The sequence below is a fragment of the Mustelus asterias genome, chromosome 8 (genome assembly GCF_964213995.1).
Source record: "Mustelus asterias chromosome 8, sMusAst1.hap1.1, whole genome shotgun sequence".
NCBI classification, from domain to species: Eukaryota; Metazoa; Chordata; class Chondrichthyes; order Carcharhiniformes; family Triakidae; genus Mustelus; species Mustelus asterias.
In genome coordinates, this window is record NC_135808.1 from 63,405,824 (window position 1) to 63,424,064 (window position 18,241).

The 18,241-nt window shown below is 42.8% G+C and overlaps 1 protein-coding gene across 1 annotated transcript in view; it reads left to right on the top strand.

The window, feature by feature from the left end:
- The first annotated feature begins 411 nt into the window (after positions 1-411).
- LOC144497191 (procollagen galactosyltransferase 2-like) overlaps positions 412-18,241 on the top strand; it is a 179,481-nt gene continuing 161,651 nt past the window's right edge. Inside the window, exon 1 of the mRNA XM_078218063.1 lies at positions 412-705. Coding sequence (XP_078074189.1) covers positions 476-705 — 230 coding nt within the window. The 5' untranslated portion in view covers positions 412-475. The remainder of the gene's footprint in view (positions 706-18,241) is intronic.

Sequence of the window (18,241 nt, forward strand, 5' to 3'; positions counted from 1 at the left end):
CCTATCACTCGATTCAGGCACTGAATTCGTTTGGATGGAACCTGAGCAAATTAAAATTCATTCGGCATTTTAAAGATAACTCCAAACACTGGGGTCCAAAACAATATCAACTTAATGGGAGGGGGGAAGAAACCAACGAGGAGGAGAAGGTGATCAGCGCAAGAAGGAAGACACATGTATAGTCATCTGAGTGTGAAGATTTATTCTGCGTTTGGAGTTCAGAATTTTTAAAAAAAGTTTGGAATGCAAATCCTCCAGGTATTTAAATACAAGCAGCAGAGTGTAGCACAGGATTGGATTCCTTGTGGCAGGTTTGGCTGTCGGATGTCTTTCTCGTAGATCGCCGGGTGATAAAAGTCGAGAGAGAGAGGGGGAGAGGCGGCAGGGGGACTCGTGCCTAACAACCAGCAGCAGCACAGTGCCAGTCGAGGCAGGACAGGAGAGCCTCGCTTTAAGAGCACCTACCTACTACAACATGGCTGCGTGCACACATCTCCCCAGACCTCTCATCTGCCTGCTGCTCTCACTGACAGCGATTGCGGGCGACGGGGCTCATTTTCCCGAGGAGATAGTGGCGGAGGAGTCGGCCTTGCTGAGACCCAAGGTTCTGCTGGCCATCATTGCCCGGAACGCGGCGCACACGCTGCCCCATTATCTGGGCTGCATCGAGAGGTTAGACTACCCCAAGGACAGGATCGCTCTCTGGTGAGCAAGTGATTTATTTCCAGTTAAAGATTAATCATTATTACCATCATTTAAATAGCCGCCTTCATTTGATTGACTGTAATAGGCAGACATTTATCTCTGAGGATTTGTATGTGTGCATTAGGAAAGGCTCAGGGTGAGCAGGGAGGTGAGTGGCACTTACTGAATTGTTGGTTCACACCGAGGGATTTATTTCCTCGATTATACTGACTCAGTGTGGACCTTGCTGACATCTGTACCGACAGCTTCCAAACCCCCTTTTCATAATACACCATTCGCCGCATGTTATCAGGAGTGCATTTTTCTATGGAAGTGTGTAATTTTGTTTTCAGAAGTCTTATTTTAGACAGACACCTGTGTGTGGACAATATTTCCAGCGGTTGTGGTGAGTGAGCCGGTGGGAGGGCTGCTGGATGGTTTCATTGATATGGTGGGGGTTCTATTAAAGTGAGAATTGGTCAGGGGGGACTTGGGGACATATCCTTTTGCTGGCTGTAAGTGTCCCTGTGATTTCCTCCCGCTTCATCAGAGAGTGTCATTCATTCAAACACTGCACCCCCCCCCCCCCCCCGCCAACCATTCATTCTCGGAATGGGATTGATACAAGCCCTGTTGCTTCTGTTAACAGCGGGGGATATGATTATTAGACAGGGGCACGAAACCCCCCGGAGTTTCATGTCTTAGTTTGAGTTGTGGGGTGAATCTATCCCAGTGTGGGAGACACACAGTAAGACCTTGGGTCTAAGCGGCGGGATGTCTTAGCGCCGCCCCTGCTGATACACGCATGCACAGGGGCGGATTTAAAACCCCCATCTCCTCCCCTCACTTGGTGTACAAACACCCCAAACCAACAGCCCACACACCCCCTATCCAGTCATGCATCTCACTGTTGTAGAGAACGTGTATACAATAATCCAGACTTTTTTTAATGAAGGAAAGTGTCTGGGATTAATGTGGGAGAGGAAACCAGCCAGAGTGAACTCTCTGTGTTTCCATTAAGTGTGTGTATGAAAGGAATTCCCCAATCCAGCATTAACACCGGGCTGAACAACTGAGCTCAGGGCAGTGGCGGAGAGTGAGAGCAAGAAGTTTAAAACACCAGGTTAAAGTCCAACAGGTTTATTTGGTAGCAAAAGCCACACAAGCTTTCGGAGCCTTAAGCCCCTTCTTCAGGTGAGTGGGAATTCTGTTCACAAACAGGACATATAAAGACACAGACTCAATTTACATGAATAATGGTTGGAATGCGAATACTTACAACTAATCAAGTCTTTAAGATACAAACAATGTGAGTGGAGAGAGCATTAAGACAGGCTAAAGAGATGTGTATTGTCTCCAGACAGGACAGCCAGTGAGACTCTGCAGGTTGGAAGGGGCTTAAGGCTCCGAAAGCTTGTGTGGCTTTTGCTACCAAATAAACCTGTTGGACTTTAACCTGGTGTTGTTAAACTTCTTACTGTGTTTACCCCAGTCCAACGTCGGCATCTCCACATCGAGAGTGAGAGGCCAGTGGGTTCGGCTGTTCCAGATCCGGCTGTAATGTCAGGAGTTCCCTGCAATGCAGCCCAGTGGTTAGCACTTCTGCCTTACAGTGCTAGGAAGCCGGGTTCAATTCCCGGCTTGGGTCACTGTCTGTGCGGAGTTTGTGCATTCTCTCTGCATGTGCGTGGGTTTCCTCCCACAGTGCAAAGATGTGCAGGGTAGATGGATTGGCCATCCTAAATTCTCCCTCAGTGTACCCGAATAGGCGCGAGAGTGCGGCGACTAGGGGATTTTCACAGTAACTTGATTGCAGTGTGTAAGCTGACCTGTGACTAATAAATACACTTTAACTTGACCAACTTTCAGTGAAGTGTGTGTTTGTGTTGGAGGATATCCAGGCCTCCGCTATTGTCCTGAGCCTCCAGGAATTCAAAATGATTCTCACCTACACTGCTACTAAGCCAGGGGAGAAATGACAGTGACATTAAACAGTGTGCATAGTGTGATTTCCTCAGCAACACATTTGTTTATTGAATGCAAAACTGAGTTCAGGATGGCATGCACAGTGGTTAGCACTGCTGCCTCACGATGCCAGGAACCCGGGTTTGATTCCTGGCTTGCGTCACTGTCTGTGTGGAGTTTGCACATTCTCCCTGTGTCTGTGTGGGTTTCCTCCGGGTGCTCCGGTTTCCTCCCATAGTCCAAAAGACGTGCTACATTGGCCATGTTAAATTCTCCCTCAGTGTACCCAAACAGGTGCCGGAGTGTGGCGACCAGGGGATTTTCACAGTAACTTCATTGCAGTAAGCTACTTGGTGAGAATCATTGAATTGTTATGATGCCGACATGATGGGCCAAATGGCCTAGGAGAGCCTAGGAGCCTCACAGTGCCAGGGATCCGGGTTCGATTCCGGCCTTGGTTGACCGTCTGTGTGGAGTTTGCACATTCTCCCCGTGTCTGTATGGGTTTCCTCCGGGTGCTCCGGTTTCCTCCCACACTCCAAAGATGTGTGGGTTGGGATGATTGGCCATGCTAAATTGACCCTAGTGTCAGGGGATTAGCTGGGTAAACATGTGGGGTTACCAGAATAGGGCCTGGGTGGGATTGTGGTCAGTGCAGACTTGATGGGCCGGATGGCCTCCTTTTGCACTGTCGGGATTCTATGATTCTATGAACCTTTGGTGAGAATGAGTGGTTGGAGATGATGAGCTGAAACCTCTATAGACACAACTCCAGAAGGCAGGGTTCAATAGTCCTGACTTTGATTTTTATTTTCCTGCAATTTCAGCACTTTAGTGATCAAATAAGATTGAAAGCGTGGTTTGTGTGAAGAGGATTCTGTGTAGTCTGGAGTTTAGCAGGCCATACTGATCTGTTATTGTTGGGAGCTGGTCACCTTCGCGGCAACACATACACACAGTGTGAAAGTCAGTCAGTGAATTCCCAATGATATTTACAGAGTTGGCCAGTTGAGAAAGTTGGAGGCTGTTCAGCAGCAGGGCACTGTGTGTATGTGTGTGTCTGCCTCCCTCTGCTTGCATATGAATCTTGTTGCCACTGTTATTCGGCTTTTCCTCCAAGGTTTTCTCTTTGAATGAAGCTGAGGGTCTTGGAGCTTATTAAGAAAGCAACAACCCAAGCTGGCCGTTTTGTACAGGGACTAGCAGCGGGCTGTGTGGGTGGGGTTTATTTATGTCACTCCTGTCTGCAGTTAACACAACATTAATCATTTTGCATCAACCGGGGGCGGAGGAGATTAGTGCGGATTTTAATTTAAATCTTCCCTTTCTTTTGCTGCCGTCAAAACTGCCAATTTTATTCACTCAACGATAAGAATCGAGTTTTTCTGATTCGCGGAGATCAGCTAGTAATTATTTAACCACTTAATTTGTCTTAATTTGTAAACATCGCGCTCCCAGAATCTCCAGGAATGAAGAAACACATACAGTGTGTCCCCAAAATGTAACAGCGACTTGTCACCCATCCCCTGGTAGTAGTGATCCAGGGCTCTGGGTTATGGTGAACATGTCCCCAGTGCGTGTAAGTGTTGGTCACATCTTCTTACTCAATTTCAATGATTAATGACTCAGGGACACTGCCTGATGTTGGGCAGCCGATGAAGGTGCTCTGTGTGTTGCCTATTAGACTCCAGGCTGTGGCACACTCCTCTCTTCGCCTCCTCTGCAGTTCTCCGGATGCCAGGCAAGCCGTGTCCTCACTCAGCCCATCCCCAGCTTGGTAACGGTGGAGCACTCGCCATCCATTCAAACGGTGCCTGGGTGTCCAGGCGGGCTCTGGAGGTTACTGCCTGACGGCGTGGAGAGATATCCATGGACCAGGCACCAGGGGGGGAGACTTATTACACAGCATGAAGAGAACCCACCCCCGCCAGCCTATCCCCAGCAGGCGAGATAGTTATTAAACAGGGGCTGCTTATCCACGCCAGCTTCATATCCAGTTTAACCTGTAGAGATTGTAACCCAGTGCGGCAGACAGCGCTTTACTGAATCTAGCGGGCAGGGCTCTTTTAGCACCGCCCCGCGGGTCTGGGGGCGGATTGAATCCTTCAAAACCGCCCTCCCACCCATGTGTACACAAGCAGCTCAAACTAACAGTTCACACTCACCATCTTGCTAGCTCTCACTTTGTATGGTGACTGACAGAATAACCAAGAGATGTTTGGGAAAATATGTCTGGGATTATTATGTACTAGGGGACACCGTGTTCTGTGTTTCAATGTGTGTCTGTGTGTGTGTAAGAAGTTTCCCAGTGCAACATGAACGCGAGCTGACTGAGCTCAGAGCTGTACTGTATTAGACAGTGAGAGGTCAGTGCAGCAGGCAGCTCCCAGAGCCAAGAGCAATGCTCAGGGCTCCCACACGTGCCTCCTACATTTTTATAAAAACATCTTCTCTGCACTGAATAGCACCCGAGCTTCCCATATCCTGCAGGGTTTTATATTCAGCAGATCCTGACTTGTTTCTGTAAGGAGGTCCCTGATTCAGGTAGATTTGTGCTTGGCCTAATGTGCACTTCCTTAACTGGAGAACCTCTTAGAGACAGTAGGTGGTGGTGGGGAGTCACCCAGATTAGGCTTGGAGGTCCTTTCTTGGGGTTTGATTCGACAATGTTCGGGTCACTTGAAGAAGTTATGGTCTCTCTCTCTCTGTCTCATTAGAGTCTAGTCCAGACTCAGGTTTTGCATGGAGGTGACAGCTTTGAACTCGGAGCCTCAGTCAGAACCAACCTGAACTTGACTTCTGCTTGGCACAGATTGACCTGAACCAAGTGGATGGTATTTGGACCACTTCAGACCATTTGGCTCATCATGTCTGCACCTTAACGATTCTGTGATTCTCACCAGACATGTCATCCTGAACTCAGTTTTGCTCACCGGCCCATACTCAATAATAGGGACCTTTCACAGAATGTTCAAAACTATAGTAAAAGAAAAGGCCATTCAGCCCTGAGTGCCTGCGACATACCGTCTCCGTCTCAAGGAATTGAGGCTGCAGCATTGTTGTTTTTGAGCTGAATAATGACGCTATCTCGGACAAGTCACACTACCAATGAAGAGGTGTGAGTAAAATCTGAGAGCAAAAGAATTCTGCTGACCAAGATCAGGAAGAAGCAATTGGGAGTTTCTTAGGCAGGTAGCAGAAACTTATTATCCATAAAGTCTGATGCTGACAGGAAAGATCAATGGTAAAAAGAGATTGGATAGACAAAGAATGATCTTTATAAAGAGCCTCAAAAATTGGGAGAATGTACCACCAACGAAGATGATCCAGAGCTAAATTAACATGGATTATAACCATGATCACCAACACCCTCTTAGGTTGCGTTACCTGAAGAGATATTCCCTATACATGCACATCATATCTAAGTTAGTTACTTCTGAATCTGAGATCATTGCATTTAGTGTTGGAAACATTCTATTAATATATTGTGGGCAAAATTCCCATCCCACCCACCACGGGAATCATAGCAGGTGGGACAGAAAATTTGGCAGATCATGCAAAGATCCGTTGGCCTCGGGCAGAAATTTCTGGCCTTGGGGCAAGTGCGGCCAGAAAATCCCACCCTATGACTCTGTGTATTTACTGTCAACTTTTTTTCTTCATAAATTCTCATGCTCACTATGATGCAGATAGCACTTGCTCCTAATCTCAAAGAAAGCAAACATCAAGTAATCTCCATGCCATGTATTTCTTCTTTCCCAATGCCAGTTTGAATCTGGCACCAAGTCAACAGGATCTCCAGGTGTTCAACAACAACGATGTTATCAAGCAGGGTAAATAGCCAATCATTTTCAAGTATTCTCACAAACAGTAAACCAGGAAGTGAAATGTATTGATCCTCTTTAGCTGCTTATCAAACGAGCACAGACCTGCAAAACATTTGCAGTCAAATTAGTATATTTTTGAAAACAGGACCTCTTAAAAACATTTCCAGTTATTCTTTCATCAAACATTTTAAGAGAATTAAAACTTCTTATTCTGGGAAAAAACTACTTAAAAGATGTTTTCTTGTAAAAACAGACCTAGGAATATAAATACAGATTTTGTCAAGATAATTTTTTCAACAATGGCTATGACTTAGCATCTGTTAAAAACCCAGTGACGCCACATTAGCAATGTGTCAGGGAGATTTTAACATTGATATTACAGAGTAAAAGGGCAATTTGGGGTGCTCTGGTTTCCTCCCACAGTCCAAAAGATGTGCTGGTTAGATGCATTGGCCATGCTAAATTCTCCCTCAGTGTACCCGAGCAGGTGCCGGAATGTGGCGACTAGGGGATTTTCATAGTAATTTCATTGCAGTGTTAAGGTAAGCCAACTTGTGACACTAATAAATAGACTTTAAACTTTATTTTTCAACAGTTTAGTGATTTCTAAATGATTCCCATTTGTGGAAAGCTCAACAGTGCACCCCCAATGGATTTCCATATATAACTATACACATTCCAGAAGTTGCTGCCAGTTTTAAAGAAGTAATGATTCCGATTGCCAACAATTTTGACTCATAACTACCACAATTCCAGGGCATTAATGATGAATATGTTCCATGTAACCCTGTCATGCTGTAATAAGTCTCACCCGCCAGTGGAAGCAGTGCAACGCAGGAGGGCGTTATAATGTGACAAGTTTACATGGACAGTTTTATGCTTCAAATTTGAGCATTGGAGTTTAAACTGGAAATATCTAAAAGTAAGAACAGAATGTATGAATTTAAAGCAGGAATTGAATGATGTTTGCATGTCCTAACCTAATTATTCTGCATCACATAACTGTGCTACATCTGTAGGTTGCATATGGCCTTGATTTTCGAGCTGCATTGTCATGGGGGGGGTTTGCTGGCACAGTAACACAGAGCATTGTTAGCGAATGTAAATGTTGCATACATTACATAGAACATACTTCAAAGAAACAGTTCATTCAGCCCAACTAGGAGATGCCAGTGTTTAGGCCCCACACAAATCTTCATCTAATCCTAACAGCATATACTTTTGTTGAATTCTGCTTCATGATTACCGGTGTCTAATTTTCCCTGAAATAGATCTATTTTCATCACTTCAAATTTCACCATCTGCTGTGATGGGATCCCCAGAACATTACACTGGATCTCTAGATTATAGTCCAGTGATGATACCACAACACCACTGCCTCCAATTGCTTGCTTGCTGAAACTGCTTGGTAACTTCTTTGGTTCGAGGACAAGGACCACACAAATCCCTCTGAATCCCAACCTTTTTGAGTCCCTCGCCTTTTAAAAAATATCTCGTTTTTCCATTTCCAAGTCCATCTTGTACTTCTCTGTGTTATACTCCATTCACCATCTTGTTGCCCAGTCACCCAACTGCTCTATATCCCCTTGCAGCTTGCCTTCCCACCTAGTTTTGTATTTTCAATTACATTCAGTCCCCTCATCTAAGTCATTGACATTGATTGAAAGTAGCTGAGGCCTAAGTACTGATGCTTGCGGCACCCCACTAATTACAGCCTGCCAACATGAAAATGACATGTTTATTAGTACTCTCTTTTTTTCTATTCTTTAACCAATCTGCAGTCCATGTTAATATATTACCCCGAAGACCATCAGAAGATTTTTCTAAATTTCCTACTGGATTTATTAGTGACTAATTTATATTTATGGGCCCTTCTTTTGGCCCGTTTGACACATGAAAACATCTTCTCTACACCTATCCTATCAAACTCTCGTTTAATCTTAAAAGATCTCGATCAAGCTAACCCTCAACCTCCTTTTCGAATAAAAGAGGCCCAGCCTATTCAATTGATGCTGATCGTTATAAACTCTCACTTCTGGTAACCCTCCAGTGTGTCCTTTTTGTACTAGTGCCCCTATCTCCTTCATGTAAAATGGAGACCAGAGAAACTTGTTCTGGTCTAACCAAGGTTTTGCACAAGTTCAGAATAATTTCTCTATTTGTTTGCTTTCTTTAACGGCCTCATTAACCTGCGTTGCTACCCTTTATACAAAAGCAAAATACTGTGGGAGCAGGAAATCTGAAATAAAAACAGAAAATGCTGGGAAAACTTAGCAGGTTTGGCAGAACCCATGGAGAGAGAGAAAGAGACCTAACATTTCGGGTCTGTGACTTTCCATCTGAACAGTTGGGCATTTTATGCTTTAATTTGATATATTTTATCGAGATTTGTGTCTCCATACCGCAAAAGTTGTTTGACCTTTACTATAATAGTTCTATGTGATTCAACTCCGACATTTAAAAGGATGTCACCCTTTTTATGTTGCAAAAATTTTACAATTTACTGTGTGCCTTGGAATAGTACACAGTGTATATCTCAACAATACACCTTGTGTGACGCCAGCATGATATAATAATACATGTGATAGTGCATGTTATGGGGGGCAAACATAACCTGCAAGTTGGCATAATTAAAACGTTTATTTTAATTAGGTTAATTAGGTTGACTGCAATCCATTGAATCATTAGAAGAAGACAGACATTAGACAAATGGAGATCATTCATGAGAGAAGAAAATGCTGGAAAACCTCAGCAGGCCTGGCAGCATCTGTAAGCAGAGAAAAGAGCTGACGTTTCGAGTCCAGATGACCCCCAAAGCTTTGACAAAGGGTTATCTGGACTCGAAACGTCAGCTCTTTTCTCTCCTTACAGATGCTGCCAGACCTGCTGAGATTTTCCAGCAATTTTTCTCTTTTGGTTTCAGATTCCAGCATCTGCAGTAATTTGCTTTTATGGAGATCATTCATGTTTCTTAATTTGGGGGTTTGGGGATGGGTGGAACATGTTATCTCTGGAAGTTAATTTTGTATCAAGAATTTAAGATTAAGTAACATGGAAATAAAATCTGTTATCTATAGATAATTTAGCTCATCACCTGAAAGATTGCTTTAAAAACATTAAGTGCATTTGAATGTCAACTAGTGTTCAGTTTCAGGCATGTAAACCTGATACTTAAATGAATACTGAGCCTTAACTGTGTAGTTTGTTAATTTAACACTACGCTCAAGGAAAGTCATAACTGAGGGTCCCTTATTCAGTTGCAGTTCTGGTCAAATGCTTGCTTGTGCTCAGAATGTCCAAATACAGTCTCAAGTTTGAAAGATATTGAGTAGTCACTTGGTTAAAGTGTTTAACATCTTCTATGCTGACAGAATTATTCCACAGTGTAGGGCAATGTAGTTTCTTCTACATTTTAAGCGTGATAGTGGAAAAATGTTAGCGTAAAGTGACATAAGTGAAAAGCACCACAGGCTAACTAGTGTAGAGGGTACAACACATGTCTAAAACACCCAGGTCTGGATTTTATGGCCCCACATGGCATGTCTCCCCCACTCTCCACAGTGAATGCGGCAGGCCACTTAAATTGCCGCTTGCTTCGGTGGGACTGTAAAATCCCATTCGATGGAAAGGGCTGTAAAACCTTGGCCCTGTTAGTAAGTAAACCGAGCAAGGTAAGGTGGAGGAATTAACTGTATTCATGTAATCAATGGACCCCAGATGAAAATTGTACCAGATGACTTTAGCAATATTTAAATTTGAAATAGTTAAGCAGGTTTACCGTGGATATGGAAGTATTTTGAAGGAAGTACTTTTTTATTCCTTCACAGCCTGTGGGTATCGATAACTAGCTGGACATTTTGTGCCCATCCTTAATACCCTTGAGAAGGTAGTGAGTGGTGAGTCACCTTGGTAAACCGCTGCAGTTCATGTGGTTTATGTACACCCACAGTGCTGTTAGGAAGGAAGTTCCAGGATTTGACCGAGTGACAGTGAAGGAACAATGATATATTTCCAAGTCAGGATGGTGTGTGGCTTGGAGGGAAACTTGCAGGTGGTGGTGTTCGCATGCATCTGCTGAGCTTGTCCTTCCTGGTGGATTTGGACAATGCTGTCGGAAGGAGCCTTGATGAGTTGCTGTAGTGCATCTTGTAGCTGGTACACACTGCTGCTACTGTGGTGGTGGAGGGACTGAATGTTTAAGGTGGTGGATGAGTTGCCAGTCAAGCAGGCTGCTTTGTCCTGGGTTGTGTTGAGCACCCTGAGTATGGCTGGAGTTGCACTCATTCAGGTAAGTGAAGAGTATTCCAGCATGCTCCTGACCTGTGCCTTGTAGCCTGGTGGACAGGAAGTGAGTTACCCTCTGCAAATTCCCAAGCTCTGACTTGTATTGACTGTAAGAAGTCTCACAACACCAGGTTAAAGTCCAACAGGTTTATTTGGTAGCACAAGCCACAAGCTTTCGGAGCAATGCTTCTTCATCAGGTGACTCACCTGATGAAGGAGCAGCACTCCGAAAGCTTGTGGCTTGTGCTACCAAATAAACCTGTTAGACTTTAACCCGGTGTTGTGAGACGTCTTACTGTGCTTACCCCAGTTCAACGCCGGCATCTCCACATCATGGCTTGTATTGACTGAACAGAGAGACAGTGAGCAGAAGTAGATGTGTTGGGGAGAAGAATTAAGATCAGGAAAGTTCATAACAAGGGAGCAGCTTAAAATTAGTGGTAGGTCAGAGAGAGGTAAGTCAGGTCTTCACGAGGATTATCGAAATCTGGAACTCTCTCCATAAAACAGTGTGGTCTGTTGGATGTACCACTCGCGTGGCTGAGATCCACATAACTCAATGTCAATCTGGGACAATACTGAACTGTGTGGCTTAGTGTTGCCATATGTGGTGCATTTATTGAGTGACTATAAGGGAATTTATTTGCCTTGCTGACCCATCAATGCTTTGATGAATAAAAGCCATGACTGATAATTATCTATCAGTGTTCTTGCATGTGATATCATGGAGCCTAAAAGAAGATGCATTTAATGCTGACTAAATTGTTGTTTACTGAATCTGAATGAAAGTTCATCCAATTTGCTCTTGGATGGGCTTAATCTTTTCAATGCAAGAAATTTTCAAACTCAGTGGCACCCAACTATTGTGTAGAACAGAATATCTGAAAAAAAATCATATTGTTTAATTTTATAAGGAAAGAATGGAAGTAAAACAATATAAAACTTCACTGGTTGTCACTTGGTTGTCACTAATAGAACTTAAAATGGGTTTATGAGAAAAAAAACCCATTTTTATTAGTATCATTTAGAATATCTGCATCAATAATAAGTGTAATGAAAATTGCCCTTTAGCCAGTGTGATTCAACATTATGCTGCATGTACATTATCCAAAATATGGCTGTCCAAAAATCAGAGTAATCCAAAAAGCAGATATTTTTCTCTGAGAAGATCTGGTGCCACCCCCAGAACAGAGTTAGCATGGGAATGATAAGGCTGTTCCCAGGCTGATTCCCGAGGACGGAATCAGTGAGAGTTGTACATGCACAGGACCATAGTGCTACAGTTGGTAAAAGCCAAGTATAAATAAGATAAGAGGATGCTGAGAAAAAACTCAGGAGGTCTGGCAACATCTGGCGGGAGAGAAAGCAGAGTTAAAATGTTTCACGTCCCTTTGGCTCAGAACTGAAGGGAGGGAGAATGTGTTAGAGATTAAAGTGTAGCTTTGACAGATTGCAACAAAATGTAGCAACTTTATGAACAAAAGGCAGATGGCCTGGTGTGGGATTGGGCAGCGGGGGAGGAGGGGGGGGGGGGGGGGGTTGTATTGTATTGATGCAATACATGTATAGAATTTGAACAAAGAGGGTTTAAGACGGAGGAGAAAGGTCACGATCTAAAGATGCCAAACTCAACGTTGAGTCCCAAGAACTTCAGTATGCCCAATCATTAAATAAGTCTGGGTTCAATTTCAGTTCCAAGCTAAGCCAGCTGATCTCAGGGAGCATTGCTACAGGGATGATACAATTAGCTTCCGGACCTCTAGCTATAGACCATAAATTCAATTAGAGTTCTCTCTCATAGGTCTGTGCCCTGGTATAATTTCAGGGAGATTCTTTTGAGGGATGAATTGAGTGCTTCTTTGGTGAGAAGTAAATATCTCTTGGGGTGATTGGCATGTGATGAGAAACAAAGAGCCAACGTTAATTGCCTTTTTTACAAACAAATATAAATGCAAGGTCTTTCCTTCTGTATCAGAGCCTGTCCAGTGAACTATCTGACAATGCACATTTCTCCAAATCTCTAGGATGAGACTGGCATAGCTTTTATTTAGTGATTAGAACAATGATTACTGTTGTGGAACTTCTTTGATGTTCCACCTGTTAGTGTACTTTGTTCCCTTCAAGTAGCCAGACAAAGTCACAGAGTGGTTCAAAATGATTATTCCATAGTTATTGGACTCTGGAAGGTCATCAAGGCAGGAATACATGAACAGACATAGTTTCAGATTTGATTACAAGTAATTAACATATACCAATCAAGGTACACGAGCTATCTCTATCCACTCACTTGATTAAGGTTACATCATGCGTACGATACAAATGTTAAACAACAATCACTACCATCGCGCGCTTGCTTAATTATAATATCCAATCAGCGTGAAGACTTAATCATGTTAGCTGAACTAATTCATTATTGTTACAATTTATCATTGATGTTCCAGCTTGTATCTGTGTTTATGGATACCATTTCCTCTTCACCTACCCAGATGTCTGATTTAATGAGTTCTCTCAGACTAAAGGCTTGACTCTTATCTATGTCGACTTTTATAAAGACCTTTTTTTCTCTCATAGCAGCTTGTGATTTTTAAACTTGTGCAGTTATTAACCCTTTCAGTTACATCCTTTTAATATTTAACAGTGTAAAGGGTTAACAACAGGGGCACCTGATACTGATGTAACTATGGTGTGATGTCACATGACTAAGAGACTGCAATCACAGTAACTTCAGTGCAGTTTTATTGTAAGCCTACTTGTGACACAAATAAATAATTTAAAAAAATTAAAACAAACCAAGGAAATATAAGAAACCGAAAAGCCTTGGTAACATTGGGAAGGAAACCTTGTGAGTTAGATTTGGATGGAGACAAAGAACCAGAAAAAGTCTACAACCATCTGGGTGGAAGACACTCTTACAAGTGACAAGAAACTACACTTTGTCCTCAACCTTGAAATTGAATCAGGACTGGATAAGGGAAATTGGGTCAAAGCACCACAGGGGCTAATTCTATGAAGTCCGGCATTTTGCAGGGGGGATATGGGTGGTTGTATATAATTTGGATAAAGGTTTGGGGGAGTTGTAAAGAGGTAACACCTGATACTGGTAACTCTTTGTGTGGCAATTCACGCAGAACCAAAAACTCCTGCCATGGAAGCTGCTCTATCTGTGCAGATGCTATTGAACTTGGTCCAATTAAGATGTTATGTCAGTAATTGCAATCTGGTGGGAAGCAGAAGTTCCACAGGGTGTAGAGCACTGAGATGTATATAGATTTGTAAATAAGCAAGAAGGGTTTTCACAAATAATGGCCTGCAGTAATGTTCTTAGGGTAACAGGCAAACGCTAAACAAACCTCATCGTGACCCTGAACATGAGATGAAACGAACAGTAAAGGTAAATTTTATTCAATAAGTCTAAAGACAGTGGAATTTATCTATCAACCAGCTGCTTAAAATAACAGATTATCTGGCTAATGTTTCATTACTATTTGTGGGATATTACTGTGTGCAGATTGACTGCCGTGTTTTCTACATTAAAAGTAACTACACTTCAAAGCACTTTGGGTCACCTCGAGGTCATGAACAGGATGATATAAATCCAAGCCGCTATGTAAATCCACGTTCTTTCGTTTTAGATGATGCTGTCAGTGCATGCTGCTGTAAAATTGTAAGCAGCTGTACATAACTATTCAGATTCAGGACTAAACATTGTGATATACTGCTGAAGTAAGACAGTTTGATTTGATTTGATTTATTATTGTCACATGTATTGGTATACCGTGAAGAGTATTGTTTCTTGCGTGCCATACAGACAAAGCATAACATTCATAGAGAAGAAAAGGAGAGAATCCAGAATGAAGTGTTGCAGATATAGCTAGGGTGCAGAGAAAGATCAACTTAGTGTGAGGTAGGTCCATTCAAAAGTCTGATGGCAGCAAGGAAGAAGCTGTTCTCAAGTCTGTTGGCACATGACCTCAGACTTTTGTATCTTTTTCCCGATGGAAGAAGCTGGAAGGGAGTATGTCCGGGGTGCATGGGGCCCTTAATTAGGCTGGCTGCTTTTTCCAGGCAGCGGGAAGTGTGGACAGAGTCAATAGTTGGGAGGCTGGTTTGCGTGATGGATTGAACAACATTCACGACCTTCTGTAGTTTCTTGTGGTCTTGGGCAGAGCAGGAGCCATACCAAGCTATGGTACAAGCAGAAAGAATGCTTTCTATGGTGCACCTGTAAAAGTTGGTGAGAGTTGGAGCTGACATGCCAAATTTCCTTAGTCTCCTGAGAAAGTAGAGGCGTTGGTGGGCTTTCTTAACAATAATGTCGGTATGGGGGGACCAGGACAGGTTGTTGGTGATCTGGTCACCTAAAAACTTGAAGCTCTCGACCATTTCTACTTCGTCCCCATTGATGTAGACAGGGGCATGTTCTCCATTACGCTTCCTGAAGTTGATAACAATCTCCTTCGTTTTGTTGACACTGAGGGAGACATTATTGTTTTTGCACCAGTTCACCAGATTCTCTATCTCATTCCTGTACTCTGTCTTGTCATTGTTTGAATTTTTACCTCTGAATATAATAAACCGGTAAACATGTCCCTTAGGATTGATCATACAAATTAGAATCTGTCAATTAGTTCAACCTGATTATGTGCCTTTAAGCACAGGTTATATGTAGTGATGACTGTATATTTATTGTACAGTCCATTGCTAGAGGAGTTTTTTTTTGAAGCTGTAAATGCTTTTCATGGCATTATTGTATGTCCTGCTGGTCCATTTTCTGAACAAGTTTGTGTATATAAGAATGAGAGATTTAATGTAAGTGTCTGAAAGTCCTGGGTTGAAGTGCTGCTCCAGGGACTTGGGCCGAAATTTTTTGGTCCCGCTAATAGCAGGCATTGTTGCAGTTTAGGCCAGCATCCAAATTTTCCTGTCCCGCCTGCGTCGCTGCCCATTGCTGACGGGACTGGAAAATCATGCCTTTGATATCAACCTCAGCACTTCCATTCTCTACATACCATGACACCATCGATGCTATTCAATCTGCACTATTTATTTCTTTATTTCCTTTCTGGCAAGGGTTTCAGATAGATGCTCCATCTTGTTATATTCCATCACAGAATTGCTTCGGCCGATGTCACAAGAATACATCAGAGGATTTGACAAATCTTATTAATAAAATTCTGTATTGAATGGTTATATTTCTTATGTAAAATTCCCTCTGAGTCATAGAATGCCAAGTAATTAGACAACCAAGACTGCTCTGAGTTAACTAAACAATCGTTGCAACATGTGTCAATATAGTCTGAGATAGGGTTGCCATGGGTGAGCCCCCGTTTTGAATTACTTGTAAAGTATCTGACTGAATTAACAGAAGCCAAGCAAAAAATATTCTGTTCTGTCACAATTATGTTCATAGAACATAGAAACCTTAAAATACAGAAGGAGGCCATTTGGCCCATTGACTCTGTATCGACCACAATCCCACCCAGACCCTATTCCTGTAACCATCATTTACCTGCTAATCCACCTGAAACTAAGGGTCAATTTAGCATGGTCAATCAACCTAACCCGCACATCTTTGGAGTATGGGAGGAAACAGACGTGGGGAGAACATGCAGACTCTGCACAGATAGCCGGCCTTCCTACCCACAGCCAACAGCACGGTGGGTGGATCTACACCACATGGACTGCAACGGTTCAAGAAGGCAGTTCACCGCCACCTCTCAAGGGGTAATAAATGCTGGCCTTGCCAGTGATGTTCGCAGCCTATAAAGGGAATTAAAAACACATCACTGAGACTTGTCAGCCTCTCTAATTATGGATTGTTAACCATCAGCAAATTTGCAGAATATATTTTATTAAATATATTTGATAGCACAACATTTACAAATTTAAAATTATAAAGTTTATTTATTAGTCACAAGTCGGCTTACATTCACATTGCAATGAGGTTACTGTGAAAATCCCCAAATTGCCACACTCCGGTGCCTGTTCGGGGACACTGAGGGAGAATTTAGCATGGCCCAATTCACCTAACCTGCATATCTTTGGACTGTGGGAGGAATGATGTGGACTCTGTGCCCTGTTTGAGAGCACATTTCCACTCCATCTGACGAAGGAGCAGCGCTCCGAAAGCTAATGGTGTTTGCTACCAAATACACCTGTTGGACTTTAACCTGGTGTTGTTAAAACTCTTACTGTGGGAGGAAACCAGAGCACCCGGAGGAAACCCACGCAGACAGAGGGAGAATGTGCAAACTCCATACAGACAGTGACCCAAGCCGGGAATCGAACCCAGGTTCCTGGAACCGTGAAGCAGCAGTGCTAACCACTGTGAAGCAGCAGTGCTAACCACTGTGCTACCATGTTGTTCTGTGTGTGACTGTAATCTTGTAGGAGAATGAAATGAAATAATCAGGCACTTGATAGCAATATTTGGGATGTGCTTTTGCATTTAGTCCTTTTGCTCTATTTAGCAAAAAAAGCAGCAAACAAATAGTCATTGCACAAACTACAAAGCCCATCAGCATAATTTTCACTGAGGGGCTGCTAGTGTATTTATACCCATCTATATCTGTTGAGTGGTTTGTTGTTGCTGAAATTCTCATTTACTTAGCCAGTAAGCCTTGTGCAGAATCAGTACTCAGGGAATAAACTGCACTTCAGATAAGAATTCAGCAGGATGTTGCACCATGTCAATTCACTTGCTCTAAATGTATGGCAGGATTTCCCCCACCCTGCAGTGTTTTACAGCAGTGGAGGCAGCCTGCTATTGGCCAGCGAAGGGATTAAATAAAGTCACATTACCAGAGAATTTGTTTCAGGTAAATTAATGATCCCATTATCAAACTGGAAGGATATGTATCATTCAACACTGACTGTTTGTTATTTAATTCTTCAGTGAATCCTTTCTATTTTAGTTTTCAAAAGACCATTTGTTTAAGAACTCCACAGATGCCTGTGGGTTCCAAGGTACACCCAATATCTGACCTATTACAAACTCCAAGGTGTTTTATGAAAGCAGCCCAGATCATAGGTTTTGCACTTTGAATTTTGGCACAGGTGATTCAGTGCAGGTATGATTCAAACAACCCACTTGGGAGCTTTTATCAAACAAAGTTTAAGAATACAGTTGACACATAGAAAGAAAATTAGCAATAACTTTTACCAGTTGCAAACAAGAAAAAAACCAACCATGATATTGTACAAACCTTAGTGTACTGTTCCAATGCAGACTCTAGCAACACTAAAAGGACATTGGCTCAGGTCCATAACATAAAAAAGGGTTGCTTACAAACTGCAGCGAACATGGTTAAAAATATACTTCTTAATGGCACAGTGGCGTCACAGACATAAGAACATAAGAAATAGGAGCAGGAGTAGGCCATCTAGCCCCTCGAGCCTGCCCCGCCATTCAATAAGATCATGGCTGATCTGACGTGGATCAGTACCACTTACCCGCCTGATCCCCATAACCCTTAATTCCC